At 41.9% G+C, this 23,020-nt stretch overlaps 1 protein-coding gene across 5 annotated transcripts in view; it reads right to left on the reverse strand.

The window, feature by feature from the left end:
- rabgap1 (RAB GTPase activating protein 1) overlaps positions 1-23,020 on the reverse strand; it is a 156,820-nt gene that overhangs the window by 111,606 nt on the left and 22,194 nt on the right. For 2 of the 5 annotated variants that reach the window (XM_029708590.1, XM_029708591.1), the window contains 5 exons: positions 7,370-7,577; positions 5,398-5,427; positions 4,185-4,461; positions 3,733-3,946; positions 2,050-2,224 (listed from right to left, as the gene is read on the reverse strand). In XM_029708590.1, coding sequence (XP_029564450.1) covers positions 2,050-2,224; positions 3,733-3,946; positions 4,185-4,461; positions 5,398-5,427; positions 7,370-7,525 — 852 coding nt within the window. In that variant the 5' untranslated portion in view covers positions 7,526-7,577. Of the gene's footprint in view, positions 1-2,049; positions 2,225-3,732; positions 3,947-4,184; positions 4,462-5,397; positions 5,428-7,318; positions 7,578-8,813; positions 9,283-23,020 lie in introns of those variants that run through there. The other 3 variants (XM_029708593.1, XM_029708595.1, XM_029708594.1) reach the window with 3 other exon arrangements.

Genomic DNA, 23,020 nt, shown 5'->3' on the forward strand with positions numbered 1-23,020 from the left:
ATCCCCACAGCATGATGCTGCCATCCCCATGCTTCACCGTAGGAATGGTGCCAGGTTTCCTCCAGACGTGACGCTTGGCATTCAGGCCAAAGAGTTCAATCTTGGTTTCATGAGACCAGAGAATCTTGTTTCTCATGGTCTGAGACTCCTTTAGGTGCCTTTTAGCAAACTCCAAGAGGGCTGTCATGTGCCTTTTACTGAGGAGTGGCTTCCATCTGGCCACTCTACCATAAAGGCCTGATTGGTGGAGTGCTGCAGAGATGGTTGTCCTTCTAGAAAGTTCCCCCATCACCACAGAAGAACTCTGGAGCTCTGTCAGAGTGAACATTGGGTTCTTGGTCACCTCCCTGACCAAGGCCCTTCTCCCCCGATTGCTCAGTTTGGTTGGGCGGCCAGCTCTAGTAAGAGTCTTGATAGTTCCAAACTTCTTCCATTTAGGAATTATGGAGGCCACTGTGTTCTTGGGGACATGCAATGCTGCAGAAACGTTTTGGTACCCTTCCCCAGATCTGTGCCTCGACACAATCCTGTCTCGGAGCTCTACAGACAATAACTTTGACCACATATTTATCTTCCTATAGCCTCAAATTCAGCTCTGGACTTTGAAGTCAGTTTCATTGCATTATTTAATTGTTCCCTTCTAATCAGGGACTGATTTAGACCTGAGACACTAGGTGGGTGCAGAAAACCAGGTAGAACAGAAAACCAGCAGGCTCCAGGCTTGGAGGGTAAGAGTTGAATACCCCTGCTATAACGGATCGCCGGGACTACATTTTACATCCATAAACCACGTCGTGGGCCGTTCTACTTGCGCATCCTTAACCATTTGTTTACACTTTGTTCAGTCATGTTACCTCATTGCCTAGCTGGCTAACATGGTAACTTTACCTGTAGATCCAAATATTTGGAGGCACAGAAAAAACCCGGAAAGCTTCTTCAAGAGACCAATGAGCATAGCAATGAATGAATGACAGACCTCATGCATGTCATCATCACAAACCTGACGTTTTTAAAGAGAAAATAGTGCCTTTACACAATGTAGAAAGCTATTCCACAAACGACTTAGCAATTCCAATGACAGGTATTCATATGACCGCTAACTTTTATAATAAACTAATGTCTTTACATCGTTACATATTCGTTTCTAGACACAGAACATGAGCTTCAAAAGTAGTCAATACAGGCTGTAACTCAAACAATAAAAACAATTGTGCTTTCTAAATGTCATGGGGCGCTCCTAAAGTTGGGAGCACAAGTGGTAGCAATGAAAAATGTTCCTTCAGTGCAGTGTGTGCATGCGTTTGTGTGTGTCAGGGGAGGGAGGAGGTCCAGCCACCAGGCAGGCATGGGGTGGTCTGTGTTCTGGGCTGTCTGGAAGATTGCAAGAGACATCTTTCTCCAAGGAAGGAAAAGGGAAAATCAGGTCACTGCACACTGAGGGAGACTAAGGAGAGTAAGGAAGACCAGCTCTCTGTCTGGCTGTGTCCCAAACAGCACCCTACTCCATATAGTGCCCTACTTTTAATAGGGTGCCATTTGGAATGCAAACTCTGTTATACACTATTATATAGGCCGAGCCAGTTCAGGCAGAGGGGAGTACAGGAGTACAGCAGAACAACAGGCTAAGGCTGACTGACTAACTGCAGGCTAGACATGAGATATAAACACATGGGCATTGGGTACATCAGTGTCTGTTCAGAGAGTGCAGCCCAGAGGGCCAGGATTGCGGGGTAAACAGCTCACACAGGGAGAGATATTTCACTTCAACATGAATGTTTGGGCATTGTGTGTGGGCAGCACGGTAGAGTTCTGCTGTGTTGTCAGAATGGAAGGGAGGCTCTGGTACTGTGTGATAAATGGTAGGAGCTCTGGCTCTCACCATCTGCACTGCTGTCAAATGTGGATGGAACTGTAGCGCGGTGATTGAAGACCCAGGCAGCATGGAGCTAAACAAAAGTCACAGGAATTGGAGTGTGTGTGTGTGTGTGTGTGTGTGTGTGTGTGTGTGTGTGTGTGTGTGTGTGTGTGTGTGTGTGTGTGTGACCTCACCGCCTCTTGGATCTCACAACGGAAGACATGGATGCGGAAGATCTCGGCGTTGTAATGGCTCTCTGTGAAGGCGAAGCAGTCACTCTCTGGCGTGCTGTCGTGACCCCGCACACAGAACAGGATCTTGTAGATGGGGTAGCTGGCTATCTCTGTGCTTGTCTGGGGGTCCAGCAACCTGCAGAAAAAGAGTCAGGTCATATTCTGGTTAAAGGGTAGCAAAGAAAACAATGCACAAGGTAAGATAGAGAAAATGGAGGTATTCAAACAGCGCATCTCACAAAAGCACTCCCACTCTTTTGTCTGTGTTTGTTTGTGTAAAAAGGTCAAGAACAGTCAAAATCATGTTTTTCATGAAATTGGATGATATTTGGATGAAATCAGATCAAAGTATGAAAAAATGACTGTTGCTTCTACAAATTGGTACCCTACCCCATGTCAAACACGTGGATTCAGGAGGCGGGATTATTAAGGGGATAGGGTGACATCACCATCTCATTTTAATACACCAATGGTAACATGATATTCTCTTACCTAATTTGAATAAGTACCGCCTTGTAACCAACATCGGAGAAGGTGTGTTTGCAGAGGGGAATGGTTTATATAGCTAGATAGCTAACCTACTAGCGCCAAGATTTTACTGTAGGGTGTCAGCAAGTGTACACTATGTATCTATGGAAAAGATACTTATATGTCTCCCCTTTCATCTGTGTCTGGTGTTAGCTAGCTACTGGCTAGCTAGGTCTTCATCTGTGTCTGGTGTTAGCTAGTTACTGGCTAGACAGGTCTTCATCTGTGTCTGGTGTTAGCTAGCTACTGGCTAGCTAGGTCTTCATCTGTGTCTGGTGTTAGCTAGCTACTGGCTAGATAGGTCTTCATCTGTGTCTGGTGTTAGCTAGCTACTGGCTAGATAGGTCTTCATCTGTGTCTGGTGTTAGCTAGCTACTGGCTAGATAGGTCTTCATCTGTGTCTTTTGTTAGCTAGCTACTGGCTAGATAGGTCTTCATCTGTGTCTGGTGTTAGCTAGCTACTGGCTAGATAGGTCTTCATCTGTGTCTGGTGTTAGCTAGCTACTGGCTAGATAGGTCTTCATCTGTGTCTGGTGTTAGCTAGCTACTGGCTAGATAGGTCTTCATCTGTGTCTGGTGTTAGCTAGTTACTGGCTAGCCAGGTCTTTCGGCCGGCATGGAACAAAAGGGGGGTGGGGAAGGGTCGTTTAAAACTCTGACGCAGATGTCATGTCAACAAATCCGTCAGTGCTGCTGTGAACTGCATCACAACAGACATGCCAAACGGGAGATGTATAATTTTTTGAACATCACTGATGCAATTTCAATGTTGTTGGAGTTGCTTTGTGTATCACCAAATGAGCTTGATATGATTTTACTGCAACACTGCTTACTACATTCAGGTTTCTTGACATAGGCGTTTCAAAGACCTGTCAGTCAAGGCGAGCTCATGAATATAAGCTCCCCGCCCACTCAGCCTGTATTCTCAAACTTCCTGGTTGCGAGAGAAAAATTACTTTTTCATTTAACATTTCTACCCCCCCCCAAAAAAAAAACTATTCCCATGCTATTTTACATGGGAATCAGAATAACTACTCGGGAGCTTTATGATCCACAAACACACGCACACAAATCTCTGGGGTTGGTTTGTCAGTTTGTTTGTTAAGCAGTCCTGACCTGACTGTGCCCTCTGAGACGCCAGGCACAGACAGGGTGACGTCCAGGGGTAGCTGGCACTGCCCTCTGAGGATGGTCATCATACGGAGCGCTTCCACCTCACTGCGGGGAGCGTTGACCGAGGCACAGCCCAGGTAGGTCAGCTTATTGAAGACCACACTGTCCTCGTCTGGGATGGGCGTACTGGGGCTGCACTCCGATGATGACTCATCCCCTGTGGATGTCAAAGGTCATACAGAGAGGGTCTAGTGAGGGGGAGAGACAGCAGATCAAAGCGTAGCCCCTACCCCATAGGACATTGGATATACAGAAGTGATATTTCTGCTCAGGCAATCAGAAGACAAGATTTAGCTATAACCATAGTTCTTACATCTACCCAATCCTTTCAGATCTAGAGAAGTTCCTAGGGTGTAGGGTCCAGAAGTTGATTTGGTATTCTTGCTCTGACTCACCGCGGTAAGATCGTTCATTCAGCTCACTCTCCTGCGCTGCAGATTGGACGGGTAGCACCATCTCAACTTTGGGCGGGGTGCTGAGGGGGTCAGGGCACGGTTGGGGCTCGGGTGGTGCTGCCATGGCGGGGGACAAAACATGGTCTACCCCGCCCTCTTGGTCCACGCCGCCACCACTGGGGACGCCCCCACCCAGCACCTGCTCAGCTACAGAGGGGTCCATCAGAACATCCTCCAGCTCCTTCTGCAACTGCTGCTCACTGCCGTTCCCCACAATCTGTTGTCACACACACACACAGACGGATGGATGGATAGGCACACACACACACACACACCGACGGTCGGACAATCACATGGACACACACACAGTCGGACACACAGGCATTCACACACAGACACACAAGGAATCCCAAAGCCCACACACACACACACACACACACACACAGACGAGCATACGGTCAAAATACAAGGTTCATTATTCGGGCTACCTAAGAAACAGTTCATCAATCAACCTCAGTAACTTTTTCCTCGCCAACTACCGGAATGGCTAGGTTGAAAATGTTATACTGATCTTGAGATTCTCTCCAAGTGATTGACAAGGGAATTGAGAGGGAAAAGTGACGTCTTCAACAGAGATAGCACTTGAAGTACTAAGTGATTAGATTAGTATGTGAATTTACCATTGTGAATGAATTAGATCACCACAGGAGGGTTAACAAGTGTCTAGAAACCAACCACCGGTCTGTTTGCTTACAAATTGTAGCCTATCTAAGAGAAAGCACATTCTCACTACAGGCGCCAAGTTCATTGAGCTGACAGATGCTAAGCAAAGGCGGACCATACAGGGGGAGGCAATATACTGCAAAGCAAACTAGTGAAGACTGCAAAGCACTGTTCCCCAGCCTCCAGCAGTAGCCTAACACTACAACATACAGTGGCAAACAAGGGGCGTATTGAGCTGAGGAGGGGTGGGTGGGTCTCAGACTGGGAGTCTGGCCGTAAAGCCTCAAATACAGAACTAGAACAAGAACTTGCACCAAAACAACTGAGCTAGCTATGTCACCACAAGACAAGCTAGGTGGCCATTAAATCATTCAACAGCCAATCGGAAACACTTAAGAGCACCACAGAACAGATAGTGTCACCACAGAATCACAGCACAGAGAGGGAGATGATGAGACAGAGAGAGAGAGAGAGTGAGATAGAAACTGACCTTAAAGCTGACCCCTTCCTCAGAAATCACCTGCGTAATAAACAACACATTTAGACACGCTGTGCTACTCCCCTCTTCAGCTACCTTGGGGAGAAGTGCGTGTATGAATAGCCAAGAACGTTATTTCGTATTTCTGATCAATTCTAATTATGGTTGTTAATGTATATTGGGGTGATGTGTACAGTTTTTTGTTAGGCTAGTCTAAACATCGTCTTCTACCTCAACTAAAGGCAATTCAGTGGCTTAACTTGTTGGGTAAAGTATTTTCAGCAGTCCACTATCACCACCTGCTGGTGTCTTTTGAGCACTACCTCATCAGAAGGAAGTACAGTGTGGGTGGGTCTATGTCCAGAGGCACCAAATAAAGTACAACATTGATGGGTAAACTGACATATTATTTTATATATATATTTTTTTTCATGTTTAATTTTCACATTAGCGGACAAATACACAGAAGAATGACTTGAGACTGAAGGAACATACAATCTACAGTCTAATAACCTGTTCAGCAAGTGTGTTTGTTAGCATGATCAAAAGAGGGGGAGAGAAAAAAAACGGAGAAAAAGAGAGAGAGGGGGGGGGAGATGAAATACTTAATGGACAATAATTTCCCCCACCCAGCCCGCTGAGCACATCAGGGTGAATAGTATGGTTGGGAATTGCCAGGGACCTCACTCTACGATATTATCACGATACTTAGGTGTCGATACGGTATGTATTGCGATTCCCACAATTCTATATGTATCGCGATTCGATAATATGATTTTATTGCGATTCGATGTTCCAAACATATTGCTCAGCAATATGTACAGCAGAGAGACAAGAGAGAACCATGGGAAAACGAGTTCTGATCAGTCATGGAAATAAAACTGCTGAGAACAAATTGGCTCCCTAGTTAAAAAGAAGATGGACAACAAGCTACGAAATAAAAAAAAATACTAGAGTTTTGGTGCAGGTACAGCCAACTAGCGCAAAAATAATACTGCGATATTGTCAAAAACGATACATCGTCAAAAGTAATATCCTGAAATGTAACCGGATCGATCCCCCCCATCACTAATGAATGGCCCAGATAGAGGAGTGGAGTGAGAGCCTGACTGTCTGCCCGTGTAACCTGACCCCCCCCTATGAGAGACACAGGATGACTGGTTTAAACAAAGCTCAATCCTCCTGACAGGCTACAGCATATTCGTTGATTATTTACAGTAGTACATTATTGGCTTCCTCTCCTCTTTAATGGAGAGACTGCGCTGTATTGACACTGTGAATATAGGCAGGTGAATATGTTAGCTAGTTTTCCCTTAGACAAGTTGCTCATGGGACACAGACCCACATGAACGGTATACCCGCAACAGACAAACGGGAGGGCAAATCTTCAAGGTAGGTCTTCGAGGTAGCCTAAGCAGTTGGTAATGGATAAGTTTTAAAAAGAGCAAAGCATGGAATGGGCTTCTTAGTCAGACGATTAGATACAGTATGTGAGTGATTGCCTTGGAAGGGGGATGACACCAGATTGATTCCCTGGTCATTTAACATCAGTGGTGAGAGAAGGCAGACGCGCCTGCTGCTAGTATGATGATGCTCCACTGATGCGGTTACCTTCCCATGACCCCACTGACTGAGGCCGTGGTATTCAGGTGAGTCGACTATGAAGAAACCGAGCCTATCAAGAGTTTCACACGCCTGTCCCAATTCGCTCCCTATTCATTCCCCTTGGCTTTAACCCTTTCTTTGTTTGCACTTTGCCGATCTGCGAGGGGTAAGACTAGCCTAAGCAATATGGTGGAAGGAACTTCCATCACCAACATTGCTCACAACCTTAAACCTACCCAAGCAATTTAGATCCGCAGTGCAAACATCATATGGTTAGGGGCTTAGGGCCAAGGTGAAGGGGAAGGAAGAGAGTGAATTGGGAACTCACCGGATGTCAGAGTTCTGTTTGCTCAGCCAGGCACTCTTTCTTTCTTCTTACCTTCAGTCCTGTCTTTTCGTCATCGCTACCGTTATTAGTGGAGGAGCCTGGGGTGTCGTCCCCCAGCCGCGACACCAGCACAAAGTCCTCACTGTTCAGGGTGGACACTGAGTCGGACGACACGCTAATTTTCCCCACCGAGGCCTTGTCATCCATGACAGCTAAACCAAGCCAGGCTCATGAATGGAGGGGGAATGAGTAAAATCACCTAGAAAAGGAAAAACAAAAATAAATGTCATGATGAAATGAGGCCGAGCATTTTTTATTTAACCCGTAGTACTCTCAAGAAAAATGACAGGGGCATTATCTGGGAAAGTATCAAGGACTCCTACAGGGAGGCTTGGTTGAGCGTGTGCAGTTACAACCAACCACCAGAGGGAGGAACCACTGAGCTAGTTCTGTTGACAGAGAAAAGGGGAAAGAGTTTTTGAGAGCAGAGTGAGAATAGACTAGAGGGAGAATAGACTAGAGGGAGAATAGACTAGAATAGAGTGAGAATAGACTAGAGGGAGAATAGACTAGAGTGAAAATAGAATAGAGTGAGAATAGAATAGAATAGAGTGAGAATAGACTAGAGGGAGAATAGACTAGAGTGAAAATAGAATAGAGGGAGAATAGACTAGAGTGAAAATAGAATAGAGTGAGAATAGAATAGAGTGAGAATAGAATAGAATAGAGTGAGAATAGACTAGAGTGAGAATAGAATGGGAATAGAATAGAGTGAGAATTGAATAGAGTGAGAATAGAATGGGAATAGAATAGAGTGAGAAATGAATAGTGAGAGAATAGAATAGAGTGAGAATAGAATAGAGTGAGAATAGAATAGAGTGAGAATAGAATAGAGTGAGAATAGAATGTGAATAGAATAGAGTGAGAATAGAATAGAGTGAGAATTGAATAGAGTGAGAATAGAATAGAGTGAGAATAGAATAGAGTGAGAATAGAATGTGAATAGAATAGAGTGAGAATAGAATAGAGTGAGAATAGAATAGAGTGAGAACAGAATGTGAATAGAATAGAGTGAGAATAGAATAGAGTGAGAATAGAATAGAGTGAGAATAGAATGTGAATAGAATAGAGTGAGAATAGAATAGAGTGAGAATTGAATAGAGTGAGAATAGAATAGAGTGAGAATAGAATAGAGTGAGAATAGAATGTGAATAGAATAGAGTGAGAATAGAATAGAGTGAGAATAGAATAGAGTGAGAATAGAATAGAGTGAGAACAGAATGTGAATAGAATAGAGTGAGAATAGAATAGAGTGGGAATAGAATAGAGTGAGAATAGAATGAGAAGAGAGATGTAAAATAAGAAAAATCCCATCCATATTTTGCATTGGAAGTTGTGTCTTATTCATTTCAGTAACAGAGAATCTAAAGCGTATCATCTGCAAAGTAAGAGAATGCAAGGTAAAGCCATGGTGATGCAAAATCAAATGTCATACAATACAAAGTCTTTGGATGTGTGGATGGATATGAGGGAGCTGAGCTGTCAGAAACATCTCCACCCATCACTCTGCCGTTTTTCATGGAGAATACACCTCCAGTAGGTACTCCATCATCTCCATGGCAATATGCAAACAAGAAACTAAAATCAGCCTATTATAGGCCTACAGTACACACACTGACTGTTGTTTGCCTCCATCTCAACGCAGCTCTGATCTACATCCTTGTCATGGATCCCCTGGAGCAGTTCACATGATCCCACAAGATCCCTCTGACGCCCATCACAACTGGGCTGCACGACTAGGCTATGTGACTGTAATATAGTTTAACCAATACGAATCTTCACTTTACTGAGCAGTAGGAAATTATTTCCCCAAATATGTTCAAAACCGGGCTTATTTACAGTCTAATTTCTAAGAAAAAAACCTGTCAGTCTCTCTTCCCAGCTCCCCAGTGAACTGAACCACCATTTTGATTCCTCGGAGTCTAGTAGCTAGCTACACTTACAGGAAGAGAACAGAGGGAAACAGAGCGGAGAAAGAGAAGGGAGGTGACAATGTGTGTAACAGGAAGAAAAGTGCAACATAAGGTTTTGGCAGAGGATCAAGAACCGTACAGGAAGCTATTTTTGGATCCTTCCTCTTCCCAACAATGAAGAAATACGAGGAACAGACATGGGAGCAGCTCACACAAAGGCAATGGCTAGGTACTTTACAGTATGTCAATAACACACACTCACTCACGAAACCAGGACAAAAAAACACCATGATTTGGCCGATTTTTACATAATTTAATCCATAGAATAGTTTTTGGAGGAAGGATTGTTGACATATATTTGACATTTTGTATCAAAGTACAATTGAGAAATAATTAATAAAAGTTAGCATATTTATTACATTTTGGCCGTACCCAGGCCTCCTTTAAGACTATATTATGTTTAATCTGTAGGTGCTACAAAGCAAAAATAGGTGTTATATGTAGCTTTACTGCTTGCTCTGTTGATTTCAATAAAAATAAAAAAATAATACATTAATTAATGAATATTGGCAAATATACACACTAATATTGAAAATAAACCATTTTTAATTTGGCTACTTTTTCAATATATTGTTGAACATAATATACTCTAGGGGCATATCAAAGATCCATAGTGGGATCTCAGCTTGTTTTAAAATTATGGCATTTTTTTCCAGAGAAATTGGTATAGTAGGCAACGTAACCAATCACAGCCCTACTTTACTTGCATCATTGCACATCCTGAAAATCACCAGCAGAGGGTGACCATTTTGAATCCATTTTCACATTCACTCTGTTGGTAATGCTTACAAATTGGATCATAACTCAAAAAGTAGAGGAGATCCCACTCTGGAACTTTGATATGCCGTAGAGTAAATGGGGTCCTATAAAATCCGCACTGCGGAAAACGCGAACGGAATCTTGGAATCCAGACATTAAAACAGAGTTCAAAAATATATATTTTTTTTATTGAACTTATTAGAACATTCATTCATTTGCCGAAGATTATCATGAGACATGAACAAAATCAGTGATTAGTATTTTTCTTTAAACTTCTCTGTCGAGACAACAGCACATGAACGCTAGAGCTTTGTGTAGCCATTAGCGATGAAGCTAATGTAATGACAACCGCCTTCTGGGAAAAAGGATTTCCCAAATTGTTTTTGCCTATGACTGCCTGGCAGAATGATATCATGATATTTTTCGCATCAATCCAGTGGCCATTTGTTTTGCAAACTGCAATCACATGAGCGCTACAGAAACATTAATAACCAATGGTCAATTGCTTGTGCACACTTGAATTAAAGGGTAACTGCACCAACATTTTTTCCAAGAGCTCAAAAGTGGTTTCCTGATGTGGTTGAAGCACTGTGGACTTACAACATCCATTTTTTTTTCTATTTAGAAAAATTGGGAATTGAGAGTGAAAGACCCCCAAAAAAACTGGGAAAACAGAAACCTGGAAAAACATAACTGAGAAAAATGAATTTGAGAAAAAACTGAATCAGGCAAACAATAAAACAGATTTTATAAAACAGATATAAAATATTAGACAAATAAAAAATATATACAGTATCAGTCAAAAGTTGGGATACACCTACTCATTCCAGGGTTTTTCTTTATTTTTACTATTTTCTACATTGTAGAATAATAGTGAAGACATCAAAACTTTGAAGAAACACATATGGAATCATGTTGTAACCAAAAGTGTTAAACAAATCAAAATATATTTAATAGTAGCCACCCTTTGCCTTCATGAAAGCCTTGCACACCCTTGGCATTCTCTGAACCAGCTTCATGAGGTAGTCACCTGGAATGCATTGGTATACAGAAGATAGCCCTATTTGGTAAAATACCAAGTCCATATTATGGCAAAAACAGCTCAAATAAGCAAAGAGAAACAACAGCCATGATTACATTAAGACATGAAGGTCAGTCAATGCGGGAAAATAAGAACTTTCAAAGTTTCTTCAAGTGCAGTCGCAAAATCCATCAAGCGGTATGATGAAACTGGCTCTCATGAGGACCGTCAAAAGAAAGGAAGACCCAGAGTTACCTCTGCTGCAGAGGATAAGTTCATTAGGAGTTACCAGCCTCAGAAATTGCAGCCCAAATAAATGCTTAGACACATTTCAGACACATTTCAACATCAACTGTTCATAGGAGACTGCGTGAATCAGGCCTTCATGGTAAAATTGCTGTAAAGAAACCACTACTAAAAGGAAACTGGTGGAAATCTGTCCTTTGGTCTGATGAGTTCCAACCGCCGTGTCTTTGTGAGATCCAGAGTAGGCGAATGGATGATCTCCGCATGTGTGGTTCCCCCCGTGAAGCACGGAGGGGGTGGTGTGGGGTGCTTTGCTGGTGACACTGTCTGATTTATTTAGAATTCAAGGCACACTTAACCAGCATGGCTACCACAGCATTCTGCAGCGATATGCCATCCCATCTGGTTTGCGCTTAGTGGGACTGTCATTTGTTTTTCAACAGGACAATGACCCAACACACCTCCAGGCTGTGTAAGGGCTATTTGACCAAGAAGAGTGATGAGTGCTGCATCAGATGACCTGGCCTCCACAATCACCTGACCTCAACCCAAATGAGATGGTTTGAAATGCAAAGTAGCCAACAAGTGCTCAGTATGCGGGAACTCCTTCAAGACTGTTGAAAAAGCATTCCAGGTGAAGCTGGTTGAGAGAATGCCAAGAGTGTGCAAAGCTGTCATCAAGGCAAAGGGTGGCTACTTTGAAAAATCTAAAATATATATTTTTTGGGGTTACTACATGATTTCGTGTGTTATTTCATAGTTTTGATGTCTTCACTATACATTTTTATATTTTAAATAGTTATGTTAAAAACATTATTTAGTTAAATACCCCACATATTATAGAGCAAGCGGTAAAGCTTCAAATGACAATTTTAAAGGGAGGCCTGGATAAGGCCAAATGTCATAAAAATGCCAACTTTGATTAATTATTTCTCAATTATGATTTTAGATACAAATGTCAAATATATGTCAACAATCCTTCCTCTAAATGACCATTCTATAGATCAAATGTCATGAAAATCCCCAAAATCATTACATTTTTCCCCCCCGGGTTTTGTGGGGCATCTCAATTCAATTTCAATTCAATTTAAGGGGCTATATTGAAATGGGAAACATATGTTTACATTGCCAAAGCAAGTGAAATAGATAATAAACAAAAGTGAAATAAACAAAAATGTACAATAAACATTAAAATCACAAAAGTTCCAAAAGAATAAAGACATTTCAAATCATACAGTGTTGTAATGATGTGCAAATAGTTCATAGAATAGTATGCTGAATGGTGTTGCCCTTTTCTTGTGGCAACAGCTCACAAATCTTGCTGCTGAGATGGCACGCTGTGGTATTTCACCCAGTAGATATGGGAGTTTATCAAAATTGGATTTGTTTTCAAATTCTTTGTGGGTCTGTGTAATCTGAGGGAAATATGTCTCTCTAATATGGTCATACATTTGGCAGGAGGTTAGGAAGTGCAGCTCTGTTTCCACCTCATTTTGTGGGCAGTGTGCACATAGCCGGTCTTCTCTTCAGAGCCAGGTCTGCCTACGGCAGCCTTTCTCAATAGCATGGCTATTCTCACTGAGTCTGTACATAGTCAAAGCTTTCCTTAAGTTTGGGTCAGTCACAGTGGTCAGGTATTCTGCCATTGTGTACTGTTTAGGGCCAAATAGCATTCTAGTTTGCTCAGTTTTTTTGTAAATCCTTTCCAATGTGTCAAGTAATTATCTACTTGTTTTCTCATGATTTGGTTGGGTCCAATTGTGTTGCTGTCCTGGGGCTCTGTGGGGTCTGTTTGTGTTTGTGAACAGGGCCCCAGGACCAGCTTGCTTAGGGGGCTCTTCTCCAGATTCATTTCTCTATAGGCGATGGCTTTGTTATGGAAGGTTTTGGAATCACTTCCTTTTAGGTGGTTGTAGAATTTAACGGCTCTTTTCTGGATTTTGATCATTAGCGGGTATCGGCCTAATTCTGCTCTGCATGCATTATTTGGTGTTTTACGTTGTACAAGGAGGATATGTTTGCAGAATTCTGCATGCAGAGTATCAATTTGGTGTTTGTTCCATTTTGTGAATTCTTGGTTGGTGAGCGAACCCCAGACCTCACAACCCTGAAGAGCAATGGGTTCTATAACTGATTTAAGTACAATTCAGGCCATTCACTCTGCAAACTGCAGATTCACACATTCAAAATCAACACAAAATGTGAACATTGGGTTAAAGAAAACGGACCTATTTAGTCTCAAACATTTCAATTCACTTTTCAATTTCTGTGGGCTTCTGGACTATGTGAAACAGAAAAGCCATGATGATGCCATCCTCCATGGTGTCCTTTTTTAGCTTTTGTTGCAGAAACAGCTGAGTAGAGTGAGACGGGTTTTGTGTCTGTGAAGGATGACATGACAATGATCAAAGAGCTTTTTACCCATAAGAGAAATGCAGTAGTCGTGTGGGTCTAATTACCATCTGACCTCGGGGTGGGTGGTGGGATATGGAGGCTAGGGAGCTGTGTTGCCTGCCATATATTGCTGTTAAACTGCTGCTATGCTGACTCTAACTAAAAACCTAGGTCTAAATTCCAGGGAGGGACATCATTCAACTCATTGGATTCAGCGGGTGACTACTAATAAATGCATGTAGGGCATTTTAAAATACATTTACATTTTTGCCTAATTCCATTTAGTTTTTTACCCAAATTCCATTTTCTCCGTTTTGTTTTTCCAAGTTTCAGATTTTCCTGTTTTTTTAGGTTCACTCTCAAAATCACACCTTTTTCTTTTTAAATAGAAAAATACAACAAAATTGGAGGTTCTTAAATTGTCAAGAATGCTTAAACCACATCAGGAGACCACTTTTGAGGTCTGGGAAAAATGTTAAAAATCAACATTTTTGACTGTAGATACACTTTAAGTTTTAGGGAAAGCCTTTCCATCTGCCATAATGTATACACTGGATTCTTGACAGCTTACTCTAAAATATCTACTGCTAGACATATCATTCTTAGTTGATTTTGTGGAAATTCTCTGTGTACATACTGTTTGTACAGATTGCATTTGATTACTCTTGGGCAAATAATATATTTTCTAATAAGTTCAAAACATTTAGTTGATTTCCTACTAAGTTCAATACATTTTTGAATATTGTTGAATTCTGTTTTAATGTCTGGATACCTTGATTCCATCCATATCGCGGATTCTATAGGGTGCTACATGAGAGCAGAGCAGGGTTCTCCCCAAAGAATGTGGACTGGCTGTTCCACTATTACATTTACATTTTAGTCATTTAGCAGGCGCTCTTATCCAGAGTGACTTACACTATGTAATAAAAGTAAAATATATATATATTTTGTTTTTTTTTGTTATCAGCAGCTAAGTTTCCATCCAAATGACAGATTTTCATGAAAATATGGATATTTTCCCACAGTGGTGTGTTTCCACCAAAACGGACATGTTGGGGAAAGAAATCAATGCATGATGACGTAGTGCACACAAAAAGTACTTTTTCACTTAAGTTTTCATGTACTGAATAAAAATGTAAAGTTCAATGTGTTTCCATCGCATTTTCAACTCGATTGTTAGGTCACAAAAATTGTTGTGTTAAATAGCAAATGTGCCTACTCTGATTTTAGCAGGTGCGCTCTAGCCAAAAACAGCTCAAAAATACAGTGTGGAATTATTAAAGGTTTTTTTGCCAAATGGCAGTCAAGCATCGACCATCAAGTCACCAGAGATCCTCAATATTTTTTGGAAAGGAGCATCAAGCTCATCACTGAGCACTTTCATCACCCTGTGAAGTTCCTCATAACTTATTTCATCTGGAGTCTAATAAACTGCATGGTTTCCTGAGCTGTAGTGGGAGGACCACACAACATATCGTGCGATTCCATGTTTACAGTGGATCTTTCCCGTTCAACACGATTCGATACGGATCTAGATACAGTGCCTTCAGAAAGTATTCACACCTCTTGACTTTTTCCACATTTTGTTGTGTTACAAAGTCGGATTAAAATGGATTTAATCGTCTTTTGGTTTGTCAACAATCTACACAAAATACTCTGCAATGTCAAAAAATAAATGAAAATAAAGCAAATACATCTTGATTAGATAAGTATTCAACCTCAATATGTTAGAATTGCCTTAGACTGCGATTACAGCTGTGAGTCTTTCTGGGTAAGTCTCTAAGAGTTTTCTACACCTGGATTGTTCAACATTTGCCCATTATTCTTGACAAAATCTGGCAAATTGGTTGTTGATTATTGCTAGACAACCATTTTCAGGTCTTGCATAGATTTTCAAGCAGATTTAAGTTAAAACTGTAACTCGGCCACTCAGGAACACTGTTTTCTTGGTAAGCAACTCCAGTGTAGATTTGACCATGATTTAAGTTATTGTCCTGCTGAAAGGTGAATTCATCTCCCAGTGTCTGGTGGAAAGCAGACTGAACCAGGTTTTCCACTACGATTTTACCTGTGCTTAGCTCCATTCCATTTATTTTTATCCTGAAAATCTCCCTAGTCCTTAATGACTACAAGCATACCCATAACATGATGCAGCCACCACTATGCTTGAAAATATGGAGTGGTACTCAGTAATGTGCTGTATTGAATTTGCCCCAAACATAACACTTTGTATTCAGGACAAAAAGTTAATTGATTTGCCACAATGTTTGCAGTATTACTTTAGTGGCTTGTTGCAAACAGGGTCCATGTTTTGGAATATTTGTATTCTGTACAGGCTTCCTTCTTTTCACTCTGTCAATAAGGTTAGTATTGTGGCATAACTACAATGTTGTTGGTCCATCCTCAGTTGTCTCCTACTCACAGCCATTACACTCTGTAACTGTTTAAAGTCACCATTGGCCTCATGATGAATTCTCTGAGCAGTTTCCTTCCTCTCCAGCTACTGAGTTAGGAAGGATGTCTGTATCTTCGTAGTGACTGGTTGTATTGATACACCATCCAAAGTGTAATTAATAACTTCACCATGCTCAAAGGGATATTCAATGTCTGCCCACCCCCCACCCACACCTCTTAGCGAGGCATTGGAAAACCTCCCTGGTCTGTGTGGTTGAATCTGTGTTTGAAATTCATTGCTTGACTGAGGGACTTACATGGACCACATACACTGTGCAATAATTGAGTTTAACAGATAATTGTATGTGTGGGGTATAGAGATGAGGTAGTCATTAAAAAATCATGTTAAACACTATTATTGCACACAGAGTGAGTCCATGCAACTGATTGTGACTTGTTAAGCACATTTTTACTCTTGAACTTATTTAGGCTTGCCATAACAAAGGGGTCAATTAATATACTTATTGACTCAAGACATTCAGCTTTTCATGTTTTATTACATTTGTAAACATTATTCCACTTTGACATAATGTGGAAAAAAATCTCAATTTGATCCATTATAAATTCAGGCTGTAACACAAGAAAATGTGGAAAAAGTCAAGGGGTGTGAATACTTCCTGAAGGCACTGAGCTCCAATACAATACAGGAAAGATACATTTTAGTTTGAAACTATTGCGATTCAGTTTGATTGAGAAATCTACCAGACCCATATGCATTGGGTGCATATAACCCACTAGGGTGTCCACCCACTGTGCTCAGAATGACAGAAATAAGATTTAGATTATGGTAATGCATCTTAGCAGAACATGCAACTCATGTAATGAAGCAGCCAATAAAACGTCATTTTGAAACATTTGCTAAAATGCAATTAGTGAGAAAACACCATTCTAAACAGTGCACCAGATAGCGATTCCATATGTGACAGAGATGAAAATCTCTGTTAGAAACATAGAAAGAGGGGGAATCTAAAGATCCAATAACTAGGATGGGTTGATAATATGACTAGGATTGTGCCTTTGGCTTCTGGACAACGAAATGAAGTTGATATGAAAACCAATAGAACAGGAGAGAAAAGGGTCCAATAGGGAAGTAAATGGGAACACATTTACGTAAATTATCCTAATTTCTCCTGTCTATACAGAACTAAATGAAATCATTCAAAATAATTCACCAGAAAGCATGACTTAACCACAGAGGAATCGAGGATCATTATCTTCTTGAAAATAAGAAGCAGCCAGCAATTTGGGCAGCGCGGGTGGCAATAGGCCTAGCTGATTATTGTGTTGCGGCTGTCAATGAAAGCATCTCAATTACGTGTGAAGATAACGTGTCTTGGGTATAGTTTAAAGTGTTGAGACGAGAAGAAGGGGAGGGGTGTGTGGTGAAGATATAGGCGAGCCTCTCTCCAGAATGGCTCAACTGTCTCCCGCAAAATGCTTGCACATGCATTGTTTCATTGTGTGATTTGTTTGCCATTTTTATTTTTATTCCCCATTACATATGTCATCAGGTTTTCATCAAGGACCTCTCTGTACTTTGCTACGTTCATCTTTCCCTCAAATCTTGACTAGGGATGCACAATATATCGGTGAACATATCGGAATGTCTAGTTTAACGCCCCGATGTTTCCAAACCGATGTCAAAGCTGACGTGAATACCTATAGAACGTAGGTACATGACGTAATGACGCCACTTAAAATGTAGCACTACACGTGCAACACAGCATTCCTAACCTAGCCCACAACGTCTGCTATGTGGATCGAGCAGTCAACAAGTCAAGCAGTCATTTGAAAGAGTAAGAACATTTCAGCGAGACAACTCGAAGGTGAAATCCATTAAAGCCAAGATAATGGAATTCATTGCCCATGACAATCAACCGTTCTCTGTCGTGGATGATGTTGGCTTTTACGTGAAATGTTACATACGCAGCTGGACAAGATGGAAACGGATACAGTGACAGTGCGCACCGAGGAAGAGAGGCCACGGACAGACAGAGCTGAAACTTCACTGCTTGACATGTATGATGAAATCCTGGTTGAGAATGAAACGACTGAACAAATGAACAACGAAACAGCACAGTAAGTAAGTGAAAGAAATAGGTTTTGATTATGTTTTACTGGTAATGGGGACATACGTAAAGGCCAACAAAATAACTGTTTAGTTAGTGTGGTGTGTGTGTGTAACCTTTATTTAGTAGGCAAGTCAATTAAGAACAAATTCTTATTTACAATGATGGCCTACCCTGGCAAAACCCGGACGACGCTTTCCAATTGTGCACCGGACTATGGGACTCCCAATCACGGCCGGGTGTGTGTTAAGGGATTTATATGTTTGAATGTAATCATTAAATAATTGTACCCTGAAACTTAACTATTAGGGATATGGTCTATATAGCATGTAGAAGGAGTAACTAAAGGGTTAGGCATAAGTCTGACGAGGTTGGACTAGGATAAGAGAGGAATGTGTGTCTGTGTGCTTAAGTAAACACCAAGAACTGTTAAACTGTGGTTGACCTGCCCTAGCTTGAACTCTGAGGGTTTATGATATGAGAGGGAGTACCCCTCAAGGTTTCCCTAATCTCAGAGGAATGAAACTGTCGGCTGGGTAATGATCTACAAAATTAAGAGATCTGGGGCCTTAACATCTACGGGCTAGGGGGCAGCATTGAGAATTTTGGAAAAAAATATGTGCCCATTTTTAACTGCCTCCTACACCAACTCAGAAGCTAGAACATGCATATTATTGTTCAGGTTTGGATAGAAAACACCCTAAAGTTTCTAAAACTGTTTGAATGGTGTCTGTGAGTATAACAGAACTCCTATGGCAGACAAAAACCTGAGAAGGTTTCATGCAGGAAGTACCCTGTCTGACAAGGTGTTGTTGTTCTTGCTTCTGTTTATTGAAGAGTCAGGATCTTAGCTGTAACGTGACAATTCCTAGGGCTCCAATAGGCTCTCAGAACCCGGGAAAAACCTGAACGATGACGAGGCAGCCTCAGGCTGAAACACATTATCTCCTTTTCCAAGTGTCGCATCAGGGGACCATTGAATTAGGAGCGTGCGCGATTCGCCCCCGTGGAGTATTTTCATTTGGCTGTTTAGCTAATTGCAGATTCCCGGTCGGAATATTATCGCTTTTCTACGAGATAAATTGCATAAAAATGGATTTTAAACAGCGGTTGACATGCTTCGAAGTACGGTAATGGAATATTTAGACATTTTTTGTCACATTCAGCGCCATGCGCACGACCGTGATTTAGCATTCTGATAGTGTCTAGAACGCACGAACAAAACGCCGCTGTTTGGATATAACGATGGATTATTTGGGACCAAACCTACATTTGTTATTGAAGTAGAAGTCCTGGGAGTGCATTCTGACGAAAAACAGGAAAGGTAAGACCATTTTTCTTATAGGAAATATGATTTTGGTGAAGGCTAAACTGGTTGGGTGTCTAAATAGCTAGCCCGTGATGGCTGGGCTATGTACTTAGAATATTGCAAAATGTGCTTCATCCGAAAAGCTATTTTAAAATCGGACATATCGAGTGCATAGAGGAGTAATGTATCTATAATTCTTAAAATAATTGTTATGCTTTTTGTGAACGTTTATCGTGAGTAATTTAGCAAATTGTTAGTAAATTCCCCGGAAGTTTGCGGGAGGTATGCTTTTTCTGAACGTCACATGCTAATGTAAAAAGCTGGTTTTTGATATAAATATGAACTTGATTGAACAGACATGCATGTATTGTATAACATAATGTCCTAGGTGTGTCATCTGATGAAGATCATAAAAGGTTAGTGCTGCATTTAGCTGTGGTTTGGGTTTTTGTGACATTATATGCTAGCTTGAAAAATGGGTGTCTGATTATTTCTGGCTGGGCACTCTCCTGACGTAATCTAATGTTTTGCTTTCGTTGTAAAGCCTTTTTGAAATCGGACAGTGTGGTTAGATTAACGAGAGTCTCGTCTCTTAAATAGCTGTAAAATAGTCATATGTTTGAGAAATTGAAGTAATAGTATTTCAAACGTTTCAAAAATCGCGCCACTGGATTCAACTGGCTGTTACGTAGGTGGGACGAATTCGTCTCGCCGGTCCCATAGAGGTTAATGTTTGTGTGTATGTGTGTGCGTAAGTAAAAATGATGTCTCTGTACAATGGACTTACATTTTAGTCATTTAGCAGACGCTCTTATCCAGAGCGATTTACAGTAGTGAATGCATACATTTCATCCAATTATTCTTTTTTTTTTGTACTGGCCCCCCGTGGGAATCGAACCCACAACCCTGGCGTTGCACACACCATGCTGGCGTTGCAAACACAATGCTCTACCAACTGAGCCACAGGGAAGGCTGACTTCAGAACGTTCTCGTGAATAAACATTCTGCCTCTTGTAAGCTGGGACTCTGTCTGTTTCATTCAACCAGAATCTTACCAATTCCGTGTTGCAGACTGAGTATTTTAATTGAAGTTAACGTTGAGAACATAATTCTCCTAACAGTGTGATACAGCCTGGATTCGAACCAGGGACTGTAGTGACGCATCTTGCACTGAAATGCACTGCCTTAGACCACTGCGTCCATGTGTGTGAGTTAACTATTTAACTGTACTAGAATGCTTAAAAGGCCGCTAAAAACTTCTATACCGGTATCGTTTTTTTAGTAAGGAAAATATTGGCTATCAGTATTGGCCAAAAATGTCATATTTACTACACTCAAATCAAATAAAATTGTATGTACCTCACCTTACGGTGAAATGCTTACCTACAAGTCCTTAACCAACAATACCTAAAAAAATACAAAAAAAAGAAGAAAAAAAAGAAATAAAAGTAACAAATAATTAAAGAGCAGCAATAAATAACAATAGCGAGGCTATATACAGGGGGTACCGGTACAGAGTCAAAGTGCGGGGGCACCGGTTAGTCGAAGTAATTGAGGTAATATGTACATGTCGGAAGAGTTATTAAAGTGACTATGCATAGATAATAAACAGAGAGTAGAAGCAGCGTAAAAGAGGGGGGGGGGGGGGGGGGGCAATGCAAATAGTCTGGGTAGTCATTTGATTAGATGTTCAGGAGTCTTATGGCTTGGGCGCTCCGGTACTGCTTGCCATGCGGTAGCAGAGAGAACAGTCTATGACTAGGGTGGCTGGAGTCTTAAACCATTTTTAGGGCCTTCCTCTGACACTACCTGGTATAGATGTCCTGGATGGCAGGAAGCTTGGCCCCAGTGATGTACTGGGCGGTACGCACTACCCTCTGTAGTGCCTTGCGGTCGGAGGCCGAGCAGTTGCCATACCAGGCAGTGATGCAACCAGTCAGGATGCTCTCGATGGTGCAGCTGTAGAACCTTTTGAGGATCTGAGGACCCATGACAAATCTTTTCAGTCTCCTGAGAGGGATTAGGTTTTGTCGTGCCCACTCACGACAGTCATGGTGTTAGTTTGTTGGTGATGTGGATACCAAGGAACTGGAAACTCGCAACCTACAGCCCCGTCGATGAGAATGGGGGCGTGCTCAGTCCTCCTTTTCCTGTAGTCCACAATCATCTCCTTTGTATTGATCGTGTTGAGGGAGAGGTTGTTGCCCTGGCACCACACGGCCAGGTCTCTGACCTCCTCCCTATAGGCTGTCTCGTCGTTGATCAGGCCTACCACTATTGTGTCATCAGCAAACTTAATGATGGTGTTGGAGTCGTGCCTGGCCATGCAGTCATGAGTGAACAGGGAGTACAGGAGAGGACTGAGCACGCACCCCTGATGGGCCCCTGTGTTGAGGATCAGCGTGGCGGATGTGTTGTTACCTACCCTTATCACCTGGGGGGGGCCCCGTCAGGAAGTCCAGGATCCAGTTGCAGGGGGAGTTGTTAAGTTCCAGGGTCCTTAACTTAGTGATGAGCTTTGATGGCACTATGGCGTTGAATGCTGAGCTGTAGTCAATGAACAGCATTCTCACATAGGTGTTCCTTTTGTCCAGGTGGGAAAGGGCAGTGCGGAGTGCAATAGAGATTGCATCATCTGTGGATCTGTTGGGGCGGTATTCAAATTGGAGTGGGTCTAGGTTTTCTGGGATAATGGTGTTGATGTGAGCCATAACCAGCCTTTCAAAGCACTTCATGGCTACAGATGTGAGTGCTACGGGTTGGTAGTAATTTACGCTGTTTACCTTAGTGTTCTTGGGCACAGGGACAATGGGGGTCTGCTTGACACATGTTGGTATTAGAGACTCAGACAGGGAGAGGTTGAAAAGGTCAGTGAAGACACTTGCTAGTTGGTCAGCGCATGCTTGGAGTACACGTCCTGGTATTCAGTCTGGCCCTGCGGCCTTGTGAATGTTGACCTGTTTAAAGGTCTTGCTCACATCGGCTACGGAGAGCGTGTCCGGAACAGCTGACGCTCTCATGCATGTTTCAGTGTTACTCGCCTTGAAGCAAGCATAGAAGCAATTTAGCTCGTCATATAGGCTTGTGTCACTGGGAAGCTTGCAGCTGTGCTTCCCTTTGTAGTCAGTCTGTAATAGTTTGCAAGCCCTGCCACATCCGACGAGCATTGGAGCCGGTGTAGTACGATTCGATCTTAGTCCTGTTTTGACACTTTACCTTTTTGATGGTTTGTCGGAGGGCACAGCGGGATTTCTTATAAGCTTCAGGGTTAGAGTCCCGCTCCTTGAAAGCGGAAACGCTACCCTTTAGCTCAGTGCGGAGGTTGCCTGTAATCCATGGCTTCTGGTTGGGGTATGTACATACAGTCACGTCATTGATGCACTTATTGATGAAGCCAGTGACTGATGTGGTGTACTC

The sequence above is a fragment of the Salmo trutta genome, chromosome 23 (assembly GCF_901001165.1).
Source record: "Salmo trutta chromosome 23, fSalTru1.1, whole genome shotgun sequence".
NCBI classification, from domain to species: domain Eukaryota; kingdom Metazoa; phylum Chordata; class Actinopteri; order Salmoniformes; family Salmonidae; genus Salmo; species Salmo trutta.